This window comes from Dreissena polymorpha, chromosome 5 (genome assembly GCF_020536995.1).
Source record: "Dreissena polymorpha isolate Duluth1 chromosome 5, UMN_Dpol_1.0, whole genome shotgun sequence".
Taxonomy (NCBI): Eukaryota; Metazoa; Mollusca; class Bivalvia; order Myida; family Dreissenidae; genus Dreissena; species Dreissena polymorpha.
In genome coordinates, this window is record NC_068359.1 from 72,362,872 (window position 1) to 72,381,844 (window position 18,973).

The window sequence follows — 18,973 nt, forward strand, 5'->3', positions numbered from 1 at the left end:
CCAAATTTATGACGACATTCAATCTCTTGAAGTTGTTATTATTATGTTCTACTCAGACGTTCTACCACCTTTCAGTTATGTTCGTCAGCTTCACGTTGTTGATCACAAAGAATATTCGCAAGTTTTCAACGTTTAAGTTTGCCTCGTGAGTTATTTATTCGACTAGTCGTATAAAGTTTTATATCGCAATAATAATTAATTTTTAATATTTCCTATTTGATTTGTTATAAATTGTACGTTTCTTTAGCATATTAATCCGATATACAATAATGTATTTGCGCCTTGTACAAAAACGTTTACAAGACATAAATAAATAAAGACTTTTCGAAAAAAGTTTGTAAGGCTCTAATTCGTTCAATTAAATATATTTAATATGATGCAATGTTATCAAAATGCCAAAACATAGATATACATAGATATCACATATTGTTGTGATTCTTATCAGGATCGGTCAAGTTCTTTTGAACATTAAGAAACTGGCATTGAGACCCTCGCGATATGCAAAGCGCATGACATCCGCGCTGGTCACTCCAGGACGGTACCTTCCGTTAATGTTCATTAGATAGCAGGAGTTATACCACCAGCCTCCATGATCTTGAATCGCACACGAAAAAGTCGAAACCTTATCGACATCGTGATCATAGGTACTGAATCCACAACCAACGGGTGCGCCGGGGACGTGTGAGTTTAGCTGAAACTCTGACGAAACTAAAATATAACAACAAAATAAATATAATTGGTAATAACATAGTTATACTTTACAAACTTTCAACAACGTGAACATGCCTTATTTAACGATGACCATATGACAAGGGCATACACATTTGTTAAAACTATGTATACATTCTTTTTCATCATGCAAGAAACAAAAAATGGTTGTAAGAAACTCACTGCCACTCAGTTGTAAATTTGCTCCAAGATTCAGTATATAGTTGGTTCCAGGTTCCAGACTGAAGTTGCCATATACATCATGACCTTTGCTTCCGTTGAAATGCGTAACATCCAAACGAAGTTTGTTAAACCCCTTTGAAGTAATTTCGCTTATGTATTTAAGACCTTGAACGAAAATAAAGTTTTTTCGAAAATCTAATTTATCATGTTTATATTTATTCGGTATTTTTTTTTCATTGAATAAACAAAACTTCTTACAGCATCAGTAAAAAAACAACTAGATACAAACTCGTTATATACTTTGGTTTCACAGCAAAGGTCTTCAATACGGCCGCAAATATAGAACAAGATAAGTTCAAATAACATAATTTGTCTACAAGCTATAAATGTCCAGGCAATGTTTGATTGGATTATAAAAGTATATATATATATTCAATGGTTTCTGCGACAATAACTGGAAAATAATAATAAAGCTATTATTATATTTCTCGTAAAATGCACATTGTAAAACAGCTGAACTGTTAATAAGCCAATGAATAAAGACGTTATGATACAAATTTATTTTATTTTATCGTAAATAGTGCATTTTTTTCAAGATATTAATTTTTCTTCATGCTTTAAAGTTTTTCAGCGATCAAGACATTATTATGTGGCTACTGCTTATATCGTAGATATGTCTTAAGAATGTTGATGCCTTTGATTGGAAGCTTACTTAAAAGATAAAATTTAAGGGGGAATGTTTCTGATGTATTGGGATTTTGTCGAAATAAGGCTTCCAAAACACTGTTTTTTACCAGAGTATGAATAAATTAAATTTATATTTACGTGTTGCATGACATTATCTTATGTACTGAAATTTGTTAAAAACAACGATATGGCTTTGCACATCCTGGTATACAAAAATAGCAAAAAAATGTGTTGTAACTTGAAAGTTTTATAATGGGATCCTTAAGGAATTGGAATTAGAGCAAAAATCTAACCTAGATATAACAATAATTAAGTTTTCTCTGCCAGTCCTACATTATTGTGCAAGTGATATAAGCATGTTTGTATATCGTGAATCTCGGTTTTTGATCTTAAATCCAGTATCTCACAAAGACATTGCCCACAGGACATATACGGTGATATATTACCTAGCCAATGTTCTCCACTAATATTTCCAAAGCCATTTTCATACTCAATGAAAGTTCGATAAAAGTCCACACTTCCGTCAAATCGCCTCTGAAAAACCTAAAATACAAAATCGTTTTTCTATATTATTACATTATCTCGAATTTCAACGCCAAGGACGGTCCCAAACCCGCGCCGAAGAAGGAGGCGGGTTGGGCGTTGGTCTAGCTACCCTACCCTGTTGAAACCTTAATGTTACAGAAACGCCAAACAGAATAATAACAGACATCACGGACCTTGGTGAAGGTGGACCTCCAGCTGGATGACGTATGGCCACGGACGGTGACAGCCAGTGTCAACTGGAAGCAATCAGGCCGAAGACAATCATCTCCATCAGGACCACAACCAGCATCGGTACATGGAATGTCCGAACAATGTACGAGACCGTGTGAAGGCAGCACAAGTGGCATTAGAGATGAGGAAGTTCAATCTCACCATCCCATGGATACGTGAATCAAGATGGACTGGTTCTGGGCAGGCAAATGACTTACGTTGAGTTACTGTTGTTATCGGAGCATGAGCAAGAGGATGCAGCACACACCCTCCTGATGCTTTCCAAGTCGGCACAGAGAGCGCTAATCGGCTGGGGGAAACACGGACCACGGATCATGACGGCCTCTTTCATTACAAAGAAGAAGAGGATTTACTTGAACAAAACCCAGTGATACGCCCCGACGAACGATAATAACGAGGGTAAGAAGGACAACTTTTACAATAGACTGTAAAACATTATGCAAGGCAGACCAAAGAGAAACATCATCATTCTTATGGGTGACTTCAACGCCAAGATCGGCAGTGACAACCCAGGATATTAGGAGATTATGGGGAAGCAATCGTACGGCGAGATGAACGACAACAAGGAGAGACTCGCCGACCTGTGCGCCACAAGTAACCTGGTCATCGGATGAAGTGTTTTCAATCACAGAAGGATACATGTAGAATAACAGGTTACTGCCTGATCTTTTTGTAATATATTAGGCAAGGCTTAGAATAATATAACGGCGATGCTTACCGAGCCGTTATTTTATTCGTACCTCGCCTTATACATTACAAAAAGATCAGGCATTAACCTGTCTTTCTGTTTATCATACCTCTACGTTTATCATTTGTAATGTTGAATCATATTCTATTTTACTAAAAAGGATGACTTTATAGTTGATTCCGATTAATATGACCTACCTCATATCATTGACTAAGAACTTCATGTTGACCATTATACAAATATATCATGCAGCGTTATATCAAGCTGATATCACTGTGGTGGTATGATAAAACCACCTGTGCATTGCGAAGAACGTTTCGTCGCTCTCTTCAGGATATACGTGTCAAGCGTGGAGAAAATGTGACTTTGAACCATCATCGCATTGTCGCCCGAATTAAACACTGGAGCTGAAAATTAGTCGGACAGTGGGGCTCTGCCAATGCCAACGTTACAAGACTGCTTCACTGAAAGACACATGGAAGCAAGAAGATTTCAAGGTCACTCTCTCCAACAAGTTCTATGTCCTAGAGGAGCTGCTTGAAGAAGAAACAAGATCAGAAGTGGCAAAACGTGAAAGAATAAGTGACTTCAACATGCCAATAAGTGCTGGGCTCCACGTCGTACACCCACGAGGAGTGATAATCAGCAGAGACGCTTCAGAAAGTTGCGGAGATACGAGACAAGAAAGAAAGTTTCAAAAACAGCAGAACACGAGCCGGACAAATAAAAGCATTAAAAGAGTACACCGAAGCAAATAGGAGCGTCAAGCGACCTATTAGAGCAGACAAGCGGAACTATCTAGAGACGTTTGTAACATAGGCGGAAGAGGCAGCCTATCCGAACAGAAATGAAGATCTGTTATAAATAACCAAGAGATTAGCAGGAATGTTTGCCACGCCATAGAGGCTAGTAAGTACAAAAATGGAGAGATATTAACAGAAGGGCAGATGAAGAGGTGGATTGAGCACTTCCAGGAGCTACACATCAGGCCAGCTCCACCTAAGATTCCGCCTGCTATAAGCGATCTGACAATCAAGTGCTGCACTCCCAAAAAGGAAGGGATCAGCAGCGCCATCAAGCAATTGAATAACGGCAAATCTGCAGGACCTGACGAGGAGACCAGTGTAGAGCTACAACACCCGCTCTTCAGCAAGATATGGGAAAAAGAAGGAAATCGAACAGAGTGGAAAGAGCGAAGAGCAATGTGTTCAGGGCCAACGCATCCAACAACATACCCATCACAGTCAATGGCGGAACCCTGGGGGAGGTGGACAGCTTCATCTATCTCGGCAGCATTCTGGACAACCAAGGAGGGACGGATGCAGATGTCGGAAAAGCACGAGCAGCCTTCAATCAGTTGAAGACCATCTGGGAATCCAGCGAAATTAGCATCACCACCAAGATAAGGCTTCAATACCATCGTGAAGCCACTACTCCTCTATGGAGCAGAGGCCTGGATAGCCACTGTCACCACCATGAAGATAATACAGGTTTTCATCAACATCTGCCTCAGGAAGATCCTCGAGATCCGCTGGCCAGACAAGACCTCCAACGAATAATAATGGAGAAGAACAAAGCAGCGGCTAGTTGAACAAGACATCCTCCAGAGACGTTGGCGATGAATAGGCCACATCCTTCGCAAGCCTGCATGCAATACGACAAAGCAATATCACACATGAAACCCCAAGGGGAAAAGGAAGAGAGGGCGGCCTATAAACTCCTGGCGCCGAGACCTGTATTTAGATGCTAAGATATGGGACAAACATGGGGGCAGCTGGAGAGACTCGCCCAGAACCGAGACGCATTGAGGAAGCTGGTTGGCGGCCTATGTCCCTGATGTGATCACAGGCGAAGATGAGATGAGATGATTATCTCGAATATTTATAAATGAGCGTTTATGTGCATTTCTTAAACATACATAATGTTATGGAATGAATTACATGTATATCGGATAATTTCACAACTTGTTATAATATTTTAAATACGTCGATGAAGTACAGAAATTAATTTAACATTTCTGTAAAGATTATCTACTAGAGAAACAGTCGTTCTGTTCAAGCACATCTAGGTATATTTAAAAAAATAAAGTAATGTTGACTCGCTGAAATTACCTGCAATCCTAATTAATCCATCACCATGTCACAATACACATGTAGGTTGGTATGAGATACAGGTGTTATTATATTGTATTCATAATTAAACTGATACTACCGTCCATCCTCCCCCATCCGTCTCCATATCACAGTACACCGGGATCTTGGTGTGAGAGATATGGGTGGTGATGGTGTACACACCACTATGCCTGGAAGCATCAGTGCTTAGTAGCTGGGAGCAATCTTCAACTGAGTAAACAACAATAATTAATGTATAAAAAACATAACGTTTTTGATATTTGATCGTATTGAAAAAAAAAACCTACCCAATGATTTATCTAATCATAGTGTTAAATTGTTTTATCAAAATATAGCGATCTTTCCTTTGTATTAGCGTATAGCGTATTAACAATTACATAATTGGTACCATATCGATTGTTGAAATATTTTAATGAATACCTTTTAATTAGTTTACTGATAAATACAAACTAGATGCAACATGTAAAACATTACCTTGGAATACAAATTTGAACGCACAATCAAAAGTCTATATTGCAATAGTCAAAATCATGAATTTTTGGGCATCGCTTAAAGGGGCCTTTTCACAGATTTTGGCATGTTTTGAAGTTTGTCATTAAATGCTTTATATTGATAAACATTAAATTTTAAAAGCTCCAGTAAAAATCAAATAATAAATTTAAAAAAGGACAGAAAAAGTAGCCCGCAGCAGGGCTCGAATCAGTGACCCCCGAAAACCTGAAGTAAAAACGCATTAGCCAACTGAGCTATCCTGCCAAGCATACATGAGATGCGTATTTTATACGTTATATAAGCAATCTTCGTAGTTTCACAAATTTAAACGACAAACACAGAACTCTCCAAATTATTTAATCGTTTCGCGTTGCAACACTTTATCATTTTTAGGTTTTAAATCGTCAAAAGATGGCTATATTAGACCATGGCAAATGTTCAGTAATACAATAAAATTAGCGAATCTGAAACAACTTTTTTCAATTTTGTAAATTTACCAAACCGTGAAAAGATCCCTTTAAATTTTACTGTAAACTATTTAACTCTTCATATGGAAAACCTGTTTGTATAAATATTATAGAGTTTCATTTTCTGAATAATCTACATAACTTTCAGGTATAGTTCACACAACCTAGTGTACATGTTACAAATCTCAAGTTTTCATAATGTGCTATTAACCTATTTAAATAGTTTATAATATAATATTTAATGTTACCTCGACATTGGTCTGCGTAACATCCTTGTGTTTGCGTAGAAAGGCCTGGACAATCTCTCACGTCATGTTGAGGTGCTGGATTGTTGCATGCTCGAGTCCGTGTCTGGTTACAGTGAGGTGTGCAAAGTGACCATGCGGTCCATGAACCCCACTGTCCGTCAACTAAAAGCAGTAACCACTTATTAGGTGTTTGTCTGCAAGCTATTTGGCTGAATATGCGAACTACATATTATAGAACACTACGTGCAGAAAAGGAACATTTATATAATTCAGAAGTCCATAATTATGTTTCGTAACAACATTTAATGTTAAAACATTTTTGTATAATTTTGTTGGACTGGACGAAATGTTGATACATTGTGAGTGAATATTAAAAGTTGTCTCAGTAGATAACATTTTAGTAGATACAGTCCACACGTCAAGTCACTATAGTTTACCCACATTAGTGAAAAACAATAAGATACAAACAAGTGTTTCTTTGAAATGTGTCTGTGCAAAGGCCGTTTATTTATGGCGTATGACATTTATATGAGACGAGCCTTCAACTTCAAATCTTTATAAAAAAAAAGGATTGTCCTGAATATTATCATAACCATCTTTGGACTGTACCAACAAAGCTGATTTGCTGATGCTTATTTGTTTAGTATAATAGATAAAATGAATGACTTGAACAAAAACCGATAGCTCAGGCATGCATTTTCATTACATTACCATTACTTATAGGCAATATTTTGTGGGTGGAGATCGGCTTTTTCTACCGTATATGATGGATAAATATGAAATGTACACATAGCTTTCATTGATATTCGGATTTATAATAAATAGCAAGGTCATGATGGCCCTAAATTTCTCGCTTAAATTTAATTCACTGACCTTTATTTACTGTACAATAAAGAAAGCTAGTTACCACAAGGGCGGGGATACATTTGACTACATACTAGCAGTCAGTATTTTGATAGTTTGGTTAAAGATTAACGAGTGATGTTATACGCGTTTATTGAACGCATATGTGATTAATATAAACCAGTGCATTCATTATTTAAATCATTTATAGTATCATAAGTAATGTTACTTCGACATTGGTCTGTGTAACAGCCTTGTGTTTGCGTCGTCAGGCCTGGACAATCTCTCCCGTCACCTATCGGTGCTGGATTGTTGCACGCCCGAGTCTGGTTCTGGTTACAGTGAGATGAACAAAGTGACCATGCAGTCCATGAACTCCATTGGCCGTCCACTTAAAACAGTAACTTATATTAATACAATTACTTGGTGTTTGTCTCCAAGCTGTTTGAATGAACCTGCAGACTATATATTATATCACACTTTGCGCAGAAAAAGAAATATATATAATTTTAAAGTCCAGTTGAGATAAAGAAAAATTAATTAATAACTGTAGAATTATAAAGAAAACAAGTTATATACATTGCAAGAGAAATGTTGACCCCGGGCTTGATTTGAACGAACATTTTATAGAACAACTTTATTAAATTACATGTTTAATTCCAAGGCTTCATCGTTTACGACAATATTTTAAATAGTTGTTAGGCTAACTATTATTTTACATAAACCAAATGATCCTGGGCCGTTGCCAGTTTTACCACATGTTCATGATTTGATTTTTTATTATGCTGTGAAATGTGCCTGGAAGTAAAGTGTTGACGACGAGAACTGCAAGACAAACGACACATGATACACGACACACGAATACGGACTACTGATATAAACATTCAATATTTGCTTTCCATGACCAATAAATGCTCAAGTGAGCTAAAATATAAGTACCTCTAGTTTGGCAATTGTTGTTACACAGGTCAGCATTACAACAGCGGAAACAGTCATGCAGTCCGTTTGACCTTGTTCGTGTGGATGCCACGTGACTGCGTTTACCAATAAGGACGCCACCAGGGTGGGAAACACAGTGCTGAAATATTTATATCTCTGAATTGCCGGGATTTCAGAGTGAACTACTGGTAATTATATTAACAATCGTTCTTAAACATGAACATGTAAGTACATATTTATAAATATACATACATTTAATAACATTTTAGAATTTCGGAAGACTATTTTAAATTTAATTCTTCTATTAAATACGTCACGCACTCTAAAGTACGTTAATTCATGTTCATACATGCACGTCATTTTATCATTTTTTTTCAAATAAGAGATCAACATGTTACCAGTATAGAGAATAAACAGGTACATATTGGTTTATTAGAAAACCACAATAATAAAACATAACTTAATAAATAACTTTTTTCAATGACTATAATACGTACGTCTTTTTGCATGCAACCGGATGTATATAGAATTGTTCCAAACATGTCATGACCATTAAGGCTGCACACCTATATTGAATGTACATTTGTGTCAAGAAAAAGAGAACAAACACATGCATGTATTGTTTTTGCTTCACAAATGTAATGCTATTTGAAGTATTTCGATTAGGCGAGTTGTTGATTAAAATCTTGTGAATAATAACATAATAGAATACCCTAAACATAAATGATATAAAAGAGTATCAATAAATATTTTTTTATAATATAAAAACATATTCTCATTTATGATATATGAAACATATCGAACATAAATGGTTATCGCATATTTCAATAAATTCGGTTCGTAAGTTCCTGCGATCTCACAGGAAAACGCAAAATTCTTCCCAGTATTTAATATTTGTAATTAGAGGTCAATTGCTCCCAATAAATCTTTCGATAGGAACAACCAAATACTGGTTGTCTTCATATTTCTTCATTGATATTTATATTTGTGCTGGTAGGTTAGAGCTCGGACAAGAATGAAAAAATATCCATAGCTTTGAAGCAGTATTCATTGGCAGTACAGACCACGTTAAAATGTCGTTTTTGTTGCGAATAAAGTTATTTGGAAACATCACTATATTTTTATTGGACCTTCCTTACAATGAAATGAGAATAGCACATATCTCAAAGTTAACTTCAAATTTAAACAAAATAGGTTTATCAATTGTTCCTTAATATTCATTAGCTTGTCTAAACATACCTCTCCTTCCCTGCAAACGTCAATACTATGGCAACGACCTTCGGGTAACGGGTTAGCACAACTATAACACACGGGTCCACGTTGAATGGGATATCCTGAATAAAATCAATTTTCCATATACACATGCATACCAAATATAAAGGTTGCACCTGAAGCGACAAAGAAGTTATGAGCATTTTTTGACACCTAAACGCAGATTTCGAAACCTTAACGCGGACCTTAAGTTCAAGGTTAAGGTCCAAAGGGTCAAAATTTGTGTGCGTATGGAAAAGCCTTGTCCATATACACATGCATACCAAATATGAAGGTTACATCTGAAGCGACATAGAAGTTATGAGCGTTTTTCGAAACCTAAACTAAAGTGTGAAGGACAGACAGACGGACGGACGGACGAACGGACGGACAGACGGACAGTGTGATCACTATATGCCCTCCTCCGGGGACATAATAAATTGTGTTGCTCACTTGAATTAAACATGAATATGGACTGGTTGCGGGTTGGACGCACGATAAACATTGAACGCATATGAAATGACATACAATAGTGCGTTATGTCTAGCATCACACAATTGTATAAATTACTTGTCATCTCATTTTTTTGTTTAGGAACCCACTAAAATGTGTCTCATTTCTTAACGAAACTACATTGACATTACCTTCTTCGCCACATCCAGCGTGGTTGCACATATCCTTGTCACAACACAGGGTGCAGTTATTCAAACTGTTAGTTGAATTTGTGCACATCTGTTATTAAAAGCAAGTAATATTTAAATTATCTCGCCACACATGTATATATTATTTCATTCAATTACTTTATAAAATATAATATTTATAACATATATTCAAAGCATCTACGTATAAAACATATTTATTAGGCAAGTATAACCATAACTTCCCAGAAAACAGCAACCAAACTGGCACTTATAAATTGAAGTGGGAAACACATCAGTTATTGTTTGTATGGAGTTTTTATTCTGTGCATAATTTACTAAACAAATATAAACACATACACGTTTTGCGAGACATCCAAGACTGTAGCCTATTTCACCAAAGGCATTAGTCTGCCTCTCAACAAAGCATGACTGAAAATAAAATGTACAAACTATTTCAAATGATTTTACGTTGGATATTTCAATATCTATGCATTCATTGCAAATGTTCATTAGAACATTAGGAGTACTTGTTGTGACCCTTTAAACTGCATTTAATAGTTTATGTTAGAATCAGAAGTTATGAAATAAATGTGTTAGAATAATATTTCGAGATTGGCGTATCATACATCTTGATAAACATGATCATTCATCACCTGTTGAAGTGAAGTACTTAAGTAATACTCAAATTTCTACCGTCCAGAATGATCGTCACCTTGATCCAGTGTAACTGACTCTTGCAGCACGCACATTGTCTGACTGACCCTTGACCTTGATCCAGTGTGACTGACTAATGCAGCAAGCACACTGTTTGACTTACCCTTGACCTTGATGAATTGTGACTGGCTCATGCAGCACGCACATTGTCCGACTGACCCTTGACCTTGACCCAGTGTGACTGGCTTATGCAACGCGCACATTGTCCGACTGACCCTTGAACTTGACCTAGTGTGACTTGCTGATGCAGCACGCACATTGTTCGATTGGCCCTTTTCCTTGATCAAGTGTGACTGACTCATGCAACACCCACATTCTCTGACTGACCCTTGACCTTAATCCAGTGTGACTGACTCATGCAACACGCACATTGTCAAACTGACCCTTTACCTTGATCCAGTGTGACTGACTCTTGCAGCACGCACACTTGATCCAGTTGGACTGACTCATGCAGCACGCACATTGTCCGACTGACCCTTGACCTTGATCCAGTGTGAATGACTCATGTAGAACGCACATTTGATCCAGTGTGACTGACTCATGCAGCATGCTCGTTGTCTACTGACTCTTAACCTTGATCCAGTGTGAATGACTCGTTCAACAGGCACACTAGATCCTGTGTGCCTGTCTCACGCAGCACGCACATTGATAACTTCGTCATATTGTCTCAAGGACCTTAATATATCATCATAATTTCATAAAAGTTCTTCAAATGGTTTAATTGTTATGGACCGGATACAAAAATTGAGACTCAACAGTTTGACTAACAATTAAGACTTTGACCTTCGCAATAATTACTTACTGATGCCTTCTGCAAATCTCTTTAATTTCCTTAACCCTTAGGGAAAGTCTCATAATAATCTGTCAAAGGTTACAGGATATATGTTGAAAACACTAAAGTGTTACGCACAGGACTCACTGACTTACCGACTGACTGCAGGACGGATTTACGGGAGTGAGCTTTCCAGTAATTTATGCGGTGATTACAAAAGCACAACAAAAAGAAACGCTATATATTATTTACATCATCCTCTGGACACGAGATAACCGTTTGACAGTGTCGAGGCTGCACCACGTAGTCGCACCTCAGACAGGTCAGCGCTTCAACTGTGCAAAGAGAATGTTTGAGTTAAGCAACTGTCTTCGTTACATTTTAAACTCCATATAATAATCAAAGCGCTGTAGGCGCTGAAGTCCTGGCGCTAGATTGAGTGTGCTTGGAAAGCAGTATTGTCCGAATTTCTCCCTTTGTCCAATTTATACGGATTGACTCTAGCGGTTGAGTGCAGAAGCTCAGAGACTGTAAGAAAAGACAATATTTGTGTATATACTACAGTGTACAAAGACGGTGGAGGACTACACGATACTGGTGGTGGGAACGATAACCTTTTGTTCAACTATAAGGACCAAGTAGAGGTTCGTCTACATAGGCGGTGAAGATATACAACAATAACAACATGGCCGCCAAAAAAACTGTTATTGTTGCAGTCAAATAAATCACTTTCAATAATAGCGTTTAATTACATAATTAACAGATCATCATACTTCCTTTGTTATGTGTATACAAAAGAAAATCCACTTACTCTGATAAAGAACGGTGTACAGATTGTGTAATTTGTTAAACGTAGAATTTTTCGCGCTCGATATGCTCGATTGGCGCGCTCGATCTGCGCAGTGAAATACCATATCCGGTTACTTCGTCTATTTCCGAGAACGATCGCAAATATGTATTGTTTATTTTCATTTTCTTTTTTCTGGAATGTCTTGTTAACACTAAATAAAATAACAATATTTTAAAATATGTTTATAAATACCAAATATTATGTCTTCAAAAATGTTTCAGAAAAAAATATTCTTACTGTCTCCGTAAACACATCTTTTCGGCCTAGACCGTCAAGTGAGGAACTTATTCTCGCATGAATATGCAAACAATAAAAACTATGTCGTACCCAATGCTTAACAACACTGTTATATAGTAATGTTCTGTATTTACAAGGCGGGTTATTGAGATCTGCGAAGAACTAATTTTATTGCGCATGAATTAAGTGGTAAATCGGACTTTTGGAAATTTGGATTTGGCAGCCAGCCAATACGGATAGGCTCAGAAAAGTTGTATCATTACTATGGCCTTGGGGCTACGGTCCAGGCCAAACACAAACAGGGTAACATTATGTTATAGTTAAAATATTGTAGTTTATTGTGCATTGACAAAACGTGTATACAATATCAACATTTGAAAAACGTGCATACCATTTTGCTTCAAAATGTAGAACGACCAGATCGCAACCAGTTGTGTAAAAACTCTCATTCTGAATGGTAAACACAATTATTATGAAAAAAGAAGAGGTAAAGACTTGATATAACGAATTCAAAAGAACACTTATATTTGATTATTTTGTTTACGCATATATATAACATTATACAATCGTATAGAATGTTAATTTAAAGGCATGAGTAATTTTTGCTAAACTTACGTTCTAATCGAACGAGACACAAATTGAAGAGTGACTACGCTGACGTTGTTGCAAGAGATAAAAATGTTCTATTTCAAGTTCAACTGATAAAATATTATCACGCAATGTCCTCGACATGTTTATGGAACGTTAGATCTTGAATGACATGGTATAATCAAAACGCTGGATGTGCTCCAGCTTCATACTAAATTGCGAAAGCGTTTTGCTAACTCTTTAAAATGCGATATTTATAACATGTCATTATTAAAAATAACATAACACATTAAATAAGAGATGCAATTTAGACAGTGTCTTAAGATATATGTTTGCGATATCAGTTCCGTATCTGCGTAGTTCAAATAGCATTACAAACACAACACAATACGTGTAATTATTCAATATGCGTTATTCAAACACACGAATATCTACGAAATGATGTAACTATCAATATACGCAAAATTACTAAACGGACGGAACCCACATACGTTAATTCCAGTTGCTCTCTAGGAACGTTAACCTCTTTGTAAATCTGATCTCAATCGCCAATAAATTCCATGATTACCTTTATGTTTTTTATATTGATAAGAACATTATACTGCATAAAGCCAAATTACATGAACAAACCTGCAACAAGTTGTTTTGCCAAAATCTGCCAGTGTACATGTATTTAAAGCGTTGAATGATGATATGGGACTCCAGGGATGATATGGGACACCAGCGATGATATGGGACACCATCGATGATATGGGACACCAGGGACGAGATAGGACAATTTCTCTATTCAGCGAAAGATTTCATTGGCCTGGAATAACACAATGGATACAAGAATGCGACAGATGTATTCGTAATAAAACTACCCCCTCAATGTAACCTCTACGGCCCCTATGAAACTTATGTGCATTGACTTTCTTTAATTGGAAGCATTAAAAGAAGATTATGAGAACAAACTCGTAATAACGGACTATTTCACAAGGTATGTTCAAGCTTTTCCAACGAGAAATCAAACAGCTCGCACCACGGCAAAAGTTCTTTTCGAAACTATTTTGCTAATCATTGGTTTCCAGATAAGTTGCACAGTGATCGCGTGCAGATGTTATTGTAACGCGTGATCAGAACGTTTTGTGCTATAAAGAGTATTAACCCTTTGCATGCTGGGAAATTTGTCGTCTGCTAAAATGTCGTCTGTTGAATTTCTAAAATTAGCATTTTCTTCGAATTTTTTTAAAACAATACTATCAGAATAGCAAACAGTTTGGATCCAGATGAGACGCCACGTTCTGTGGCGTCTCATCTGGATCCAAACTGTTTGCAAAGGCCTTTAAAATTCAGCTCCAGCGCTTTAAGGGTTAAGCAAACGACTGCGTACCATCCACACGGCAATGGTCATTGCAAATGATTTAACGGTAACCTTTACAGGTGCTTCTCACGCTAGACAACATACATAAGTCTGACTGTATATTGGCAGTACCAGCACCTGTCCATGCATATAACGTGACTCGGCGTGAGTGTACTGGCTACTCACCATATGAGTTAATGTACGGACGAGCCCCTCGACTTTCGATCGACGCTGTACTGGGTTTTAAACGACAGAGTGTCGTAGTCTCAGCACGCTCCACATTCGTGAAAGAACTTAAACAACACTAAACAACACTTAGATGACGCTTATGAAATAGCCATTCGCGTATCGCAAGAACGTAGAAATAAAGCAAACCAACAGTACGCCTGGAAAGTACTTGAAACTGTTATTCACGTGGGCGACAGAGTCCTGCTTCGCAATTATGGGTTTAAAGGAACACACAAAATCGCAGATGTATGAACAGAACATGCGTATAATGTGATCGACCAGCCTGATCTGTCGATTCCGTGAAGGTGACAAAAGCATCGTCAAACCGAAACCTCTTATTACCAGTCCCCCAACTGCCGCTAGACATCACTTCTACTTTTGAATCGGAAACTACATATACGCACGAGGCATTGGATGCGGAGTCCGATACATCAAATTCGATACTGTTGTCAGCAAGCAGTACGTCGAGGTCGGTGTATGTTCGACCAAATAAGCGGAAGCCGAGAGAGCCGTGGTTATTACCGCGCATAACAAAGCGCGCTACAAGAACCTCTGCGTGGCTGCGCACAGGGGACTTCATAGTGTAAGGTTCCACGATCTCCAGTCAATCATGAACATAAGTTATAAATATGATTATAAAAAATAGTAATAATTATTGTCTCAAGTTGAATGTTTTAATATTTGATCGGAGTTGTGTTTTCGACGTTTTTTCGTAATTTTACCACTGATTATTTCGCGAATTTTGTTTTCAATTTTAATGAAACAGATCTCGAGGACGACATCGGAATCGGAGGACGGTAATGTATTACAGATCGTTTTATTATAAAGTAGTTTATGAATTTTATTGAATAAATATTTAACTACACAATTTTAATTTATTTTATTGTTAAACAATTGTCTTAATATATAGTTACTTTAAAATGTAATCCACGATTTTTTTTCGGATTATAACTGCAGTTAGTTCAATTATTATTGTAAAAATTGATTGGTTACGTATTAAATTTAGTCGTACAAGTAGCTTTTTGGTAAAATAAAATCAGTTCATCTAATCCCTACAGTTGCTCGTTTATCATTTGACCAAGACTCTGAAAACTCCTCCCTTTCCCTTATAGGTTCACTTATAGGTTCACTTATAGGTTCAATGTCGATCGCGTACACCAAATGATTGCTATCGTAATTCGATGCTTCACTTTAAAAGAGTTTACAATATTTGATATTTTAATGATAAATACTATCATTAATAAATATTTTTCTTAAGCCAAAACGAGTTTTTCTTCCACGATAGATCCTGAAAAATAATCATCAGGCAACGGGAAGATGATGCTGAATAAGAAGATATGAAAACGCGGGTTGATAAGTTTAATGTAAGCGAAAGTAGAATACAGGAGAAATCGGAACAGGCTCAAGCTAGACAAAAGCATAAAAAAAGATGCAAAGCTGAAGATCAGACAAGAAGAGATGAGGAAATTAAGAAAACAATAACAGCAGTTGATGCACAGTATTCAGCAGCATGAGCTTAAGTTAAGCTTGCTAGAAGAAGCCAAACCTAATACAGAGCTAGACAGATTGGAAGATGTTCATCAACGGATGGAAAATGGAAATCCAGAAGTCTTTAACGGAATATACATACAACAAAAACTACGTAGATTAATAAAAGAATCGCTTGAAGAGTAAAAATTATACATGGAGGTTATGATTGCATCAATGCTATATTGCCCAAATGCACATTTACATGTGGTGCGAAGCTCTATTAGCAACTTCTAACGAAACATGAGGTGAGTTTTACCAACCGTTTGGAGCAAAAACTACGAATAAGGAAATCCTGAAGAACATTTTTGGCGATAGATGACCAGGAGAATCTTACTTAGCAGAGTTCTACAGGGCTAAGCAAGGGCAAGACGAAATCGTTGCCGATTGGAGAGTACGCACTGAAAATATGTTTCGGATGGGTGTCAAGAAAGGACATATAGATGACACGAGATGGATGCAACGTTGTGTACACGCTTCTGAAAATACTTATACAGCGAGAAACTGAAGTGAAGTACTCTGAAATTTTGTGATTCTTGTAAAAGCTTTGGATAGCTGCAAAACACGTTCGCGTAGAATAGAATGGTGTGAGTACTGGAACCGAGAATGAAGAATCACACGCTAAACAGGAGTCAAAAGCTAATGTGAATCATATATCAATAGTTGACGATCAGCTGAACATTTTGAAAGATAAGTTTGAATGACATTGCATCGAATAGCCAAGTAAAACCATATAAATGTTATGTTGCAGCTACTATTTCAATACCTTTCATGCAAATAAAAAGCTCAAGTTACCAATTTTGATTCGGAAGTCACAACAACTGAACAAGTAATTGTTCGTACAAATGTTATTCGATTATGTCAAAAAGGGTATAGTAGAGAATCTGTTCCATATGAATGGGATACGGCTTCCAAGTCAATAGATGATGATTGTTTTGGAAGAGTTTGGAGAGTAAAATTTCAACCAAATGAGGTTTAGTTAGTTACTGGTATAGTAAAAAGGGTAAGGGCGGTAGACGATGCAGTGACTGAAACTGTAGTGATGATCATTACTCACCATGCGTAAACGTGTGTCCAAGGGTAGTGACCTTGACCAAATAATGTAGTTTTGCATGAATCCATGTAAATCTGTTTAACATGTCTTCTAGTCCAGTTACGGTACTAGAAAGAGCTTATACATGTCAATTAAAAGAAGTTACGGTTTTGAGAGATGTAATGTCTGAATGTAGTGAGGCCAAAACTGCAACTTTACCCGATGTGGACACTGAATAAACATTTGATGTTGACCTAGAGGGTTCTAATATTAATGAATATCAAACGCAAACAGTCCGATCTTTCCTGAACAAATGACATTTTCTGTTTTGTAGGTATTTTTCGCCGTGCCATACCCTGTATTACTTGTATGAATTATTTAAATACCGCTATGTTTCTAGTCATATCAGCAAGAAAGTTACTAGCGTCTATTTCCTGTTAACATTCGCTCTATATCTCGACGTAACTGCACAATTTCTTAGCGAGTGACCTTTTTAAAGCTAAACTAAGAAATTCGTGTGTAGTTAAGTAGAATTATCAAGCGAATTTTAATACGAAATAAACTTTAATCATCTTCTTACTGATATGGCTGGACAGAGAGCGTCAATTGAAAAATAAACAATAGTTTTGAAGTGTATTATACGGTAAAAAAAATTATTTCGGAATGGACTCCGCCATCTTGCTTGTCACGTGGTTACCCCCTCTGATGTACTTATTCCGAAAAAGATATTTCTAGTCCATGGAGGAAGTGATCTTATTTATAATGAATAGAAACTTTTAAAATCTTTTTTAGAACATACTTGGCAACGTTTCAAAATTTAGCACATATAAATGTAGATAATTCATGAGCGTAAAGTTTCGTGCAATATTAGACTGTCAATTCCGCACAGCCTAATAATGGACGACATATTAAAGTAAGTATCTTCTTAACGAAAGTCCAGTTCAGGTGGAAAGTTACGTCACCGAACGAAAGTCCAGTTCAGTTGGAAAGTTACGTCACCGATTAGCCTGTGCGGAAAAGGTAAAGAAATAAAATAAAGAAATCCGTTTATATTGCATACATTTATTCGTTATGTTGGGGTCCGGATACATGAGACTAAATTACGATGTTTCATGCAAATGAGAAGCTTATATGGATTGGCTGAACTCTTGTAAATACATAGCATATAAACCACATTGTTCATGGTCAATAGGGTCATGTCTCTCTCCCCATTCTCACTATAATAGCCATCACATGCATTGAACAATTTACCAAAAACCTGTTAATCGTTTATTTTCAAGATGACATGCCAATAAGTTTAATTGTCTTAGCATCTTGAATATCATTACTCAAGTGTTCATAAGCCATCATGAAATCTATATCAACTGGAATTTAATATCCTGACCCGTTATATTGGCACTGATAACGTAAAAATGCCCCGTGAAAATTTGGTATAATTTTATTCGTTAATGTATTTTGTTTAATCTCTATATTGACCACAATAAGATATAAAATAGCAATTGTGTGGATGTGAAAATAGCAAATTCCGTGGATTTTAACATACACATAGAACAAGCTTTCAAAAATATGTGACTTTTGATCATATTTCATTCTTCTTTTGATTGTGTTTAGCCAGACACAATTATG

At 36.7% G+C, this 18,973-nt stretch overlaps 1 protein-coding gene across 3 annotated transcripts; it reads right to left on the reverse strand.

The window, feature by feature from the left end:
* Positions 1–349: 349 nt before the first annotated feature.
* LOC127882057 (SCO-spondin-like) lies at positions 350–13,975 on the reverse strand. Of its 3 annotated transcripts, none has more exons than XM_052430459.1 (14): positions 13,848–13,975; positions 13,021–13,079; positions 11,795–11,877; positions 10,414–10,485; positions 10,060–10,147; positions 9,404–9,498; positions 8,662–8,730; positions 8,165–8,303; positions 7,455–7,616; positions 6,383–6,544; positions 5,255–5,385; positions 2,025–2,121; positions 892–1,056; positions 350–708 (listed from the first exon to the last, which is right to left on the reverse strand). In XM_052430459.1, the coding sequence occupies exons 1-14, from the start codon at positions 13,958–13,960 to the stop codon at positions 452–454; spliced, it is 1,692 nt and encodes a 563-aa protein (XP_052286419.1). In that variant the 5' UTR covers positions 13,961–13,975; the 3' UTR covers positions 350–451. The 3 variants fall into 3 exon arrangements, with proteins under 3 accessions (XP_052286419.1, XP_052286421.1, XP_052286420.1); XM_052430461.1 differs by lacking the exon at positions 13,848–13,975 and adding an exon at positions 13,709–13,824; XM_052430460.1 differs by lacking the exon at positions 13,848–13,975 and adding an exon at positions 13,245–13,335.
* Between the last annotated feature and the right edge of the window lie 4,998 nt (positions 13,976–18,973).

Excerpts from the sequence above, each read along its gene's own strand:
- LOC127882057 (XM_052430459.1), bottom strand. The coding sequence starts at position 13,960 with ATGGTGTCCCATATCATCGCTGGTGTCCCATATCATCCCTGGAGTCCC. Across the intron at positions 8,304-8,661 it reads CCGGTTGCATGCAAAAAGAC|CACTGTGTTTCCCACCCTGG; the intron begins GTACGTATTATA and ends TAAATATTTCAG. Across the intron at positions 5,386-6,382 it reads TTACGCAGACCAATGTCGAG|TTGAAGATTGCTCCCAGCTA; the intron begins GTAACATTAAAT and ends TTGTTTACTCAG.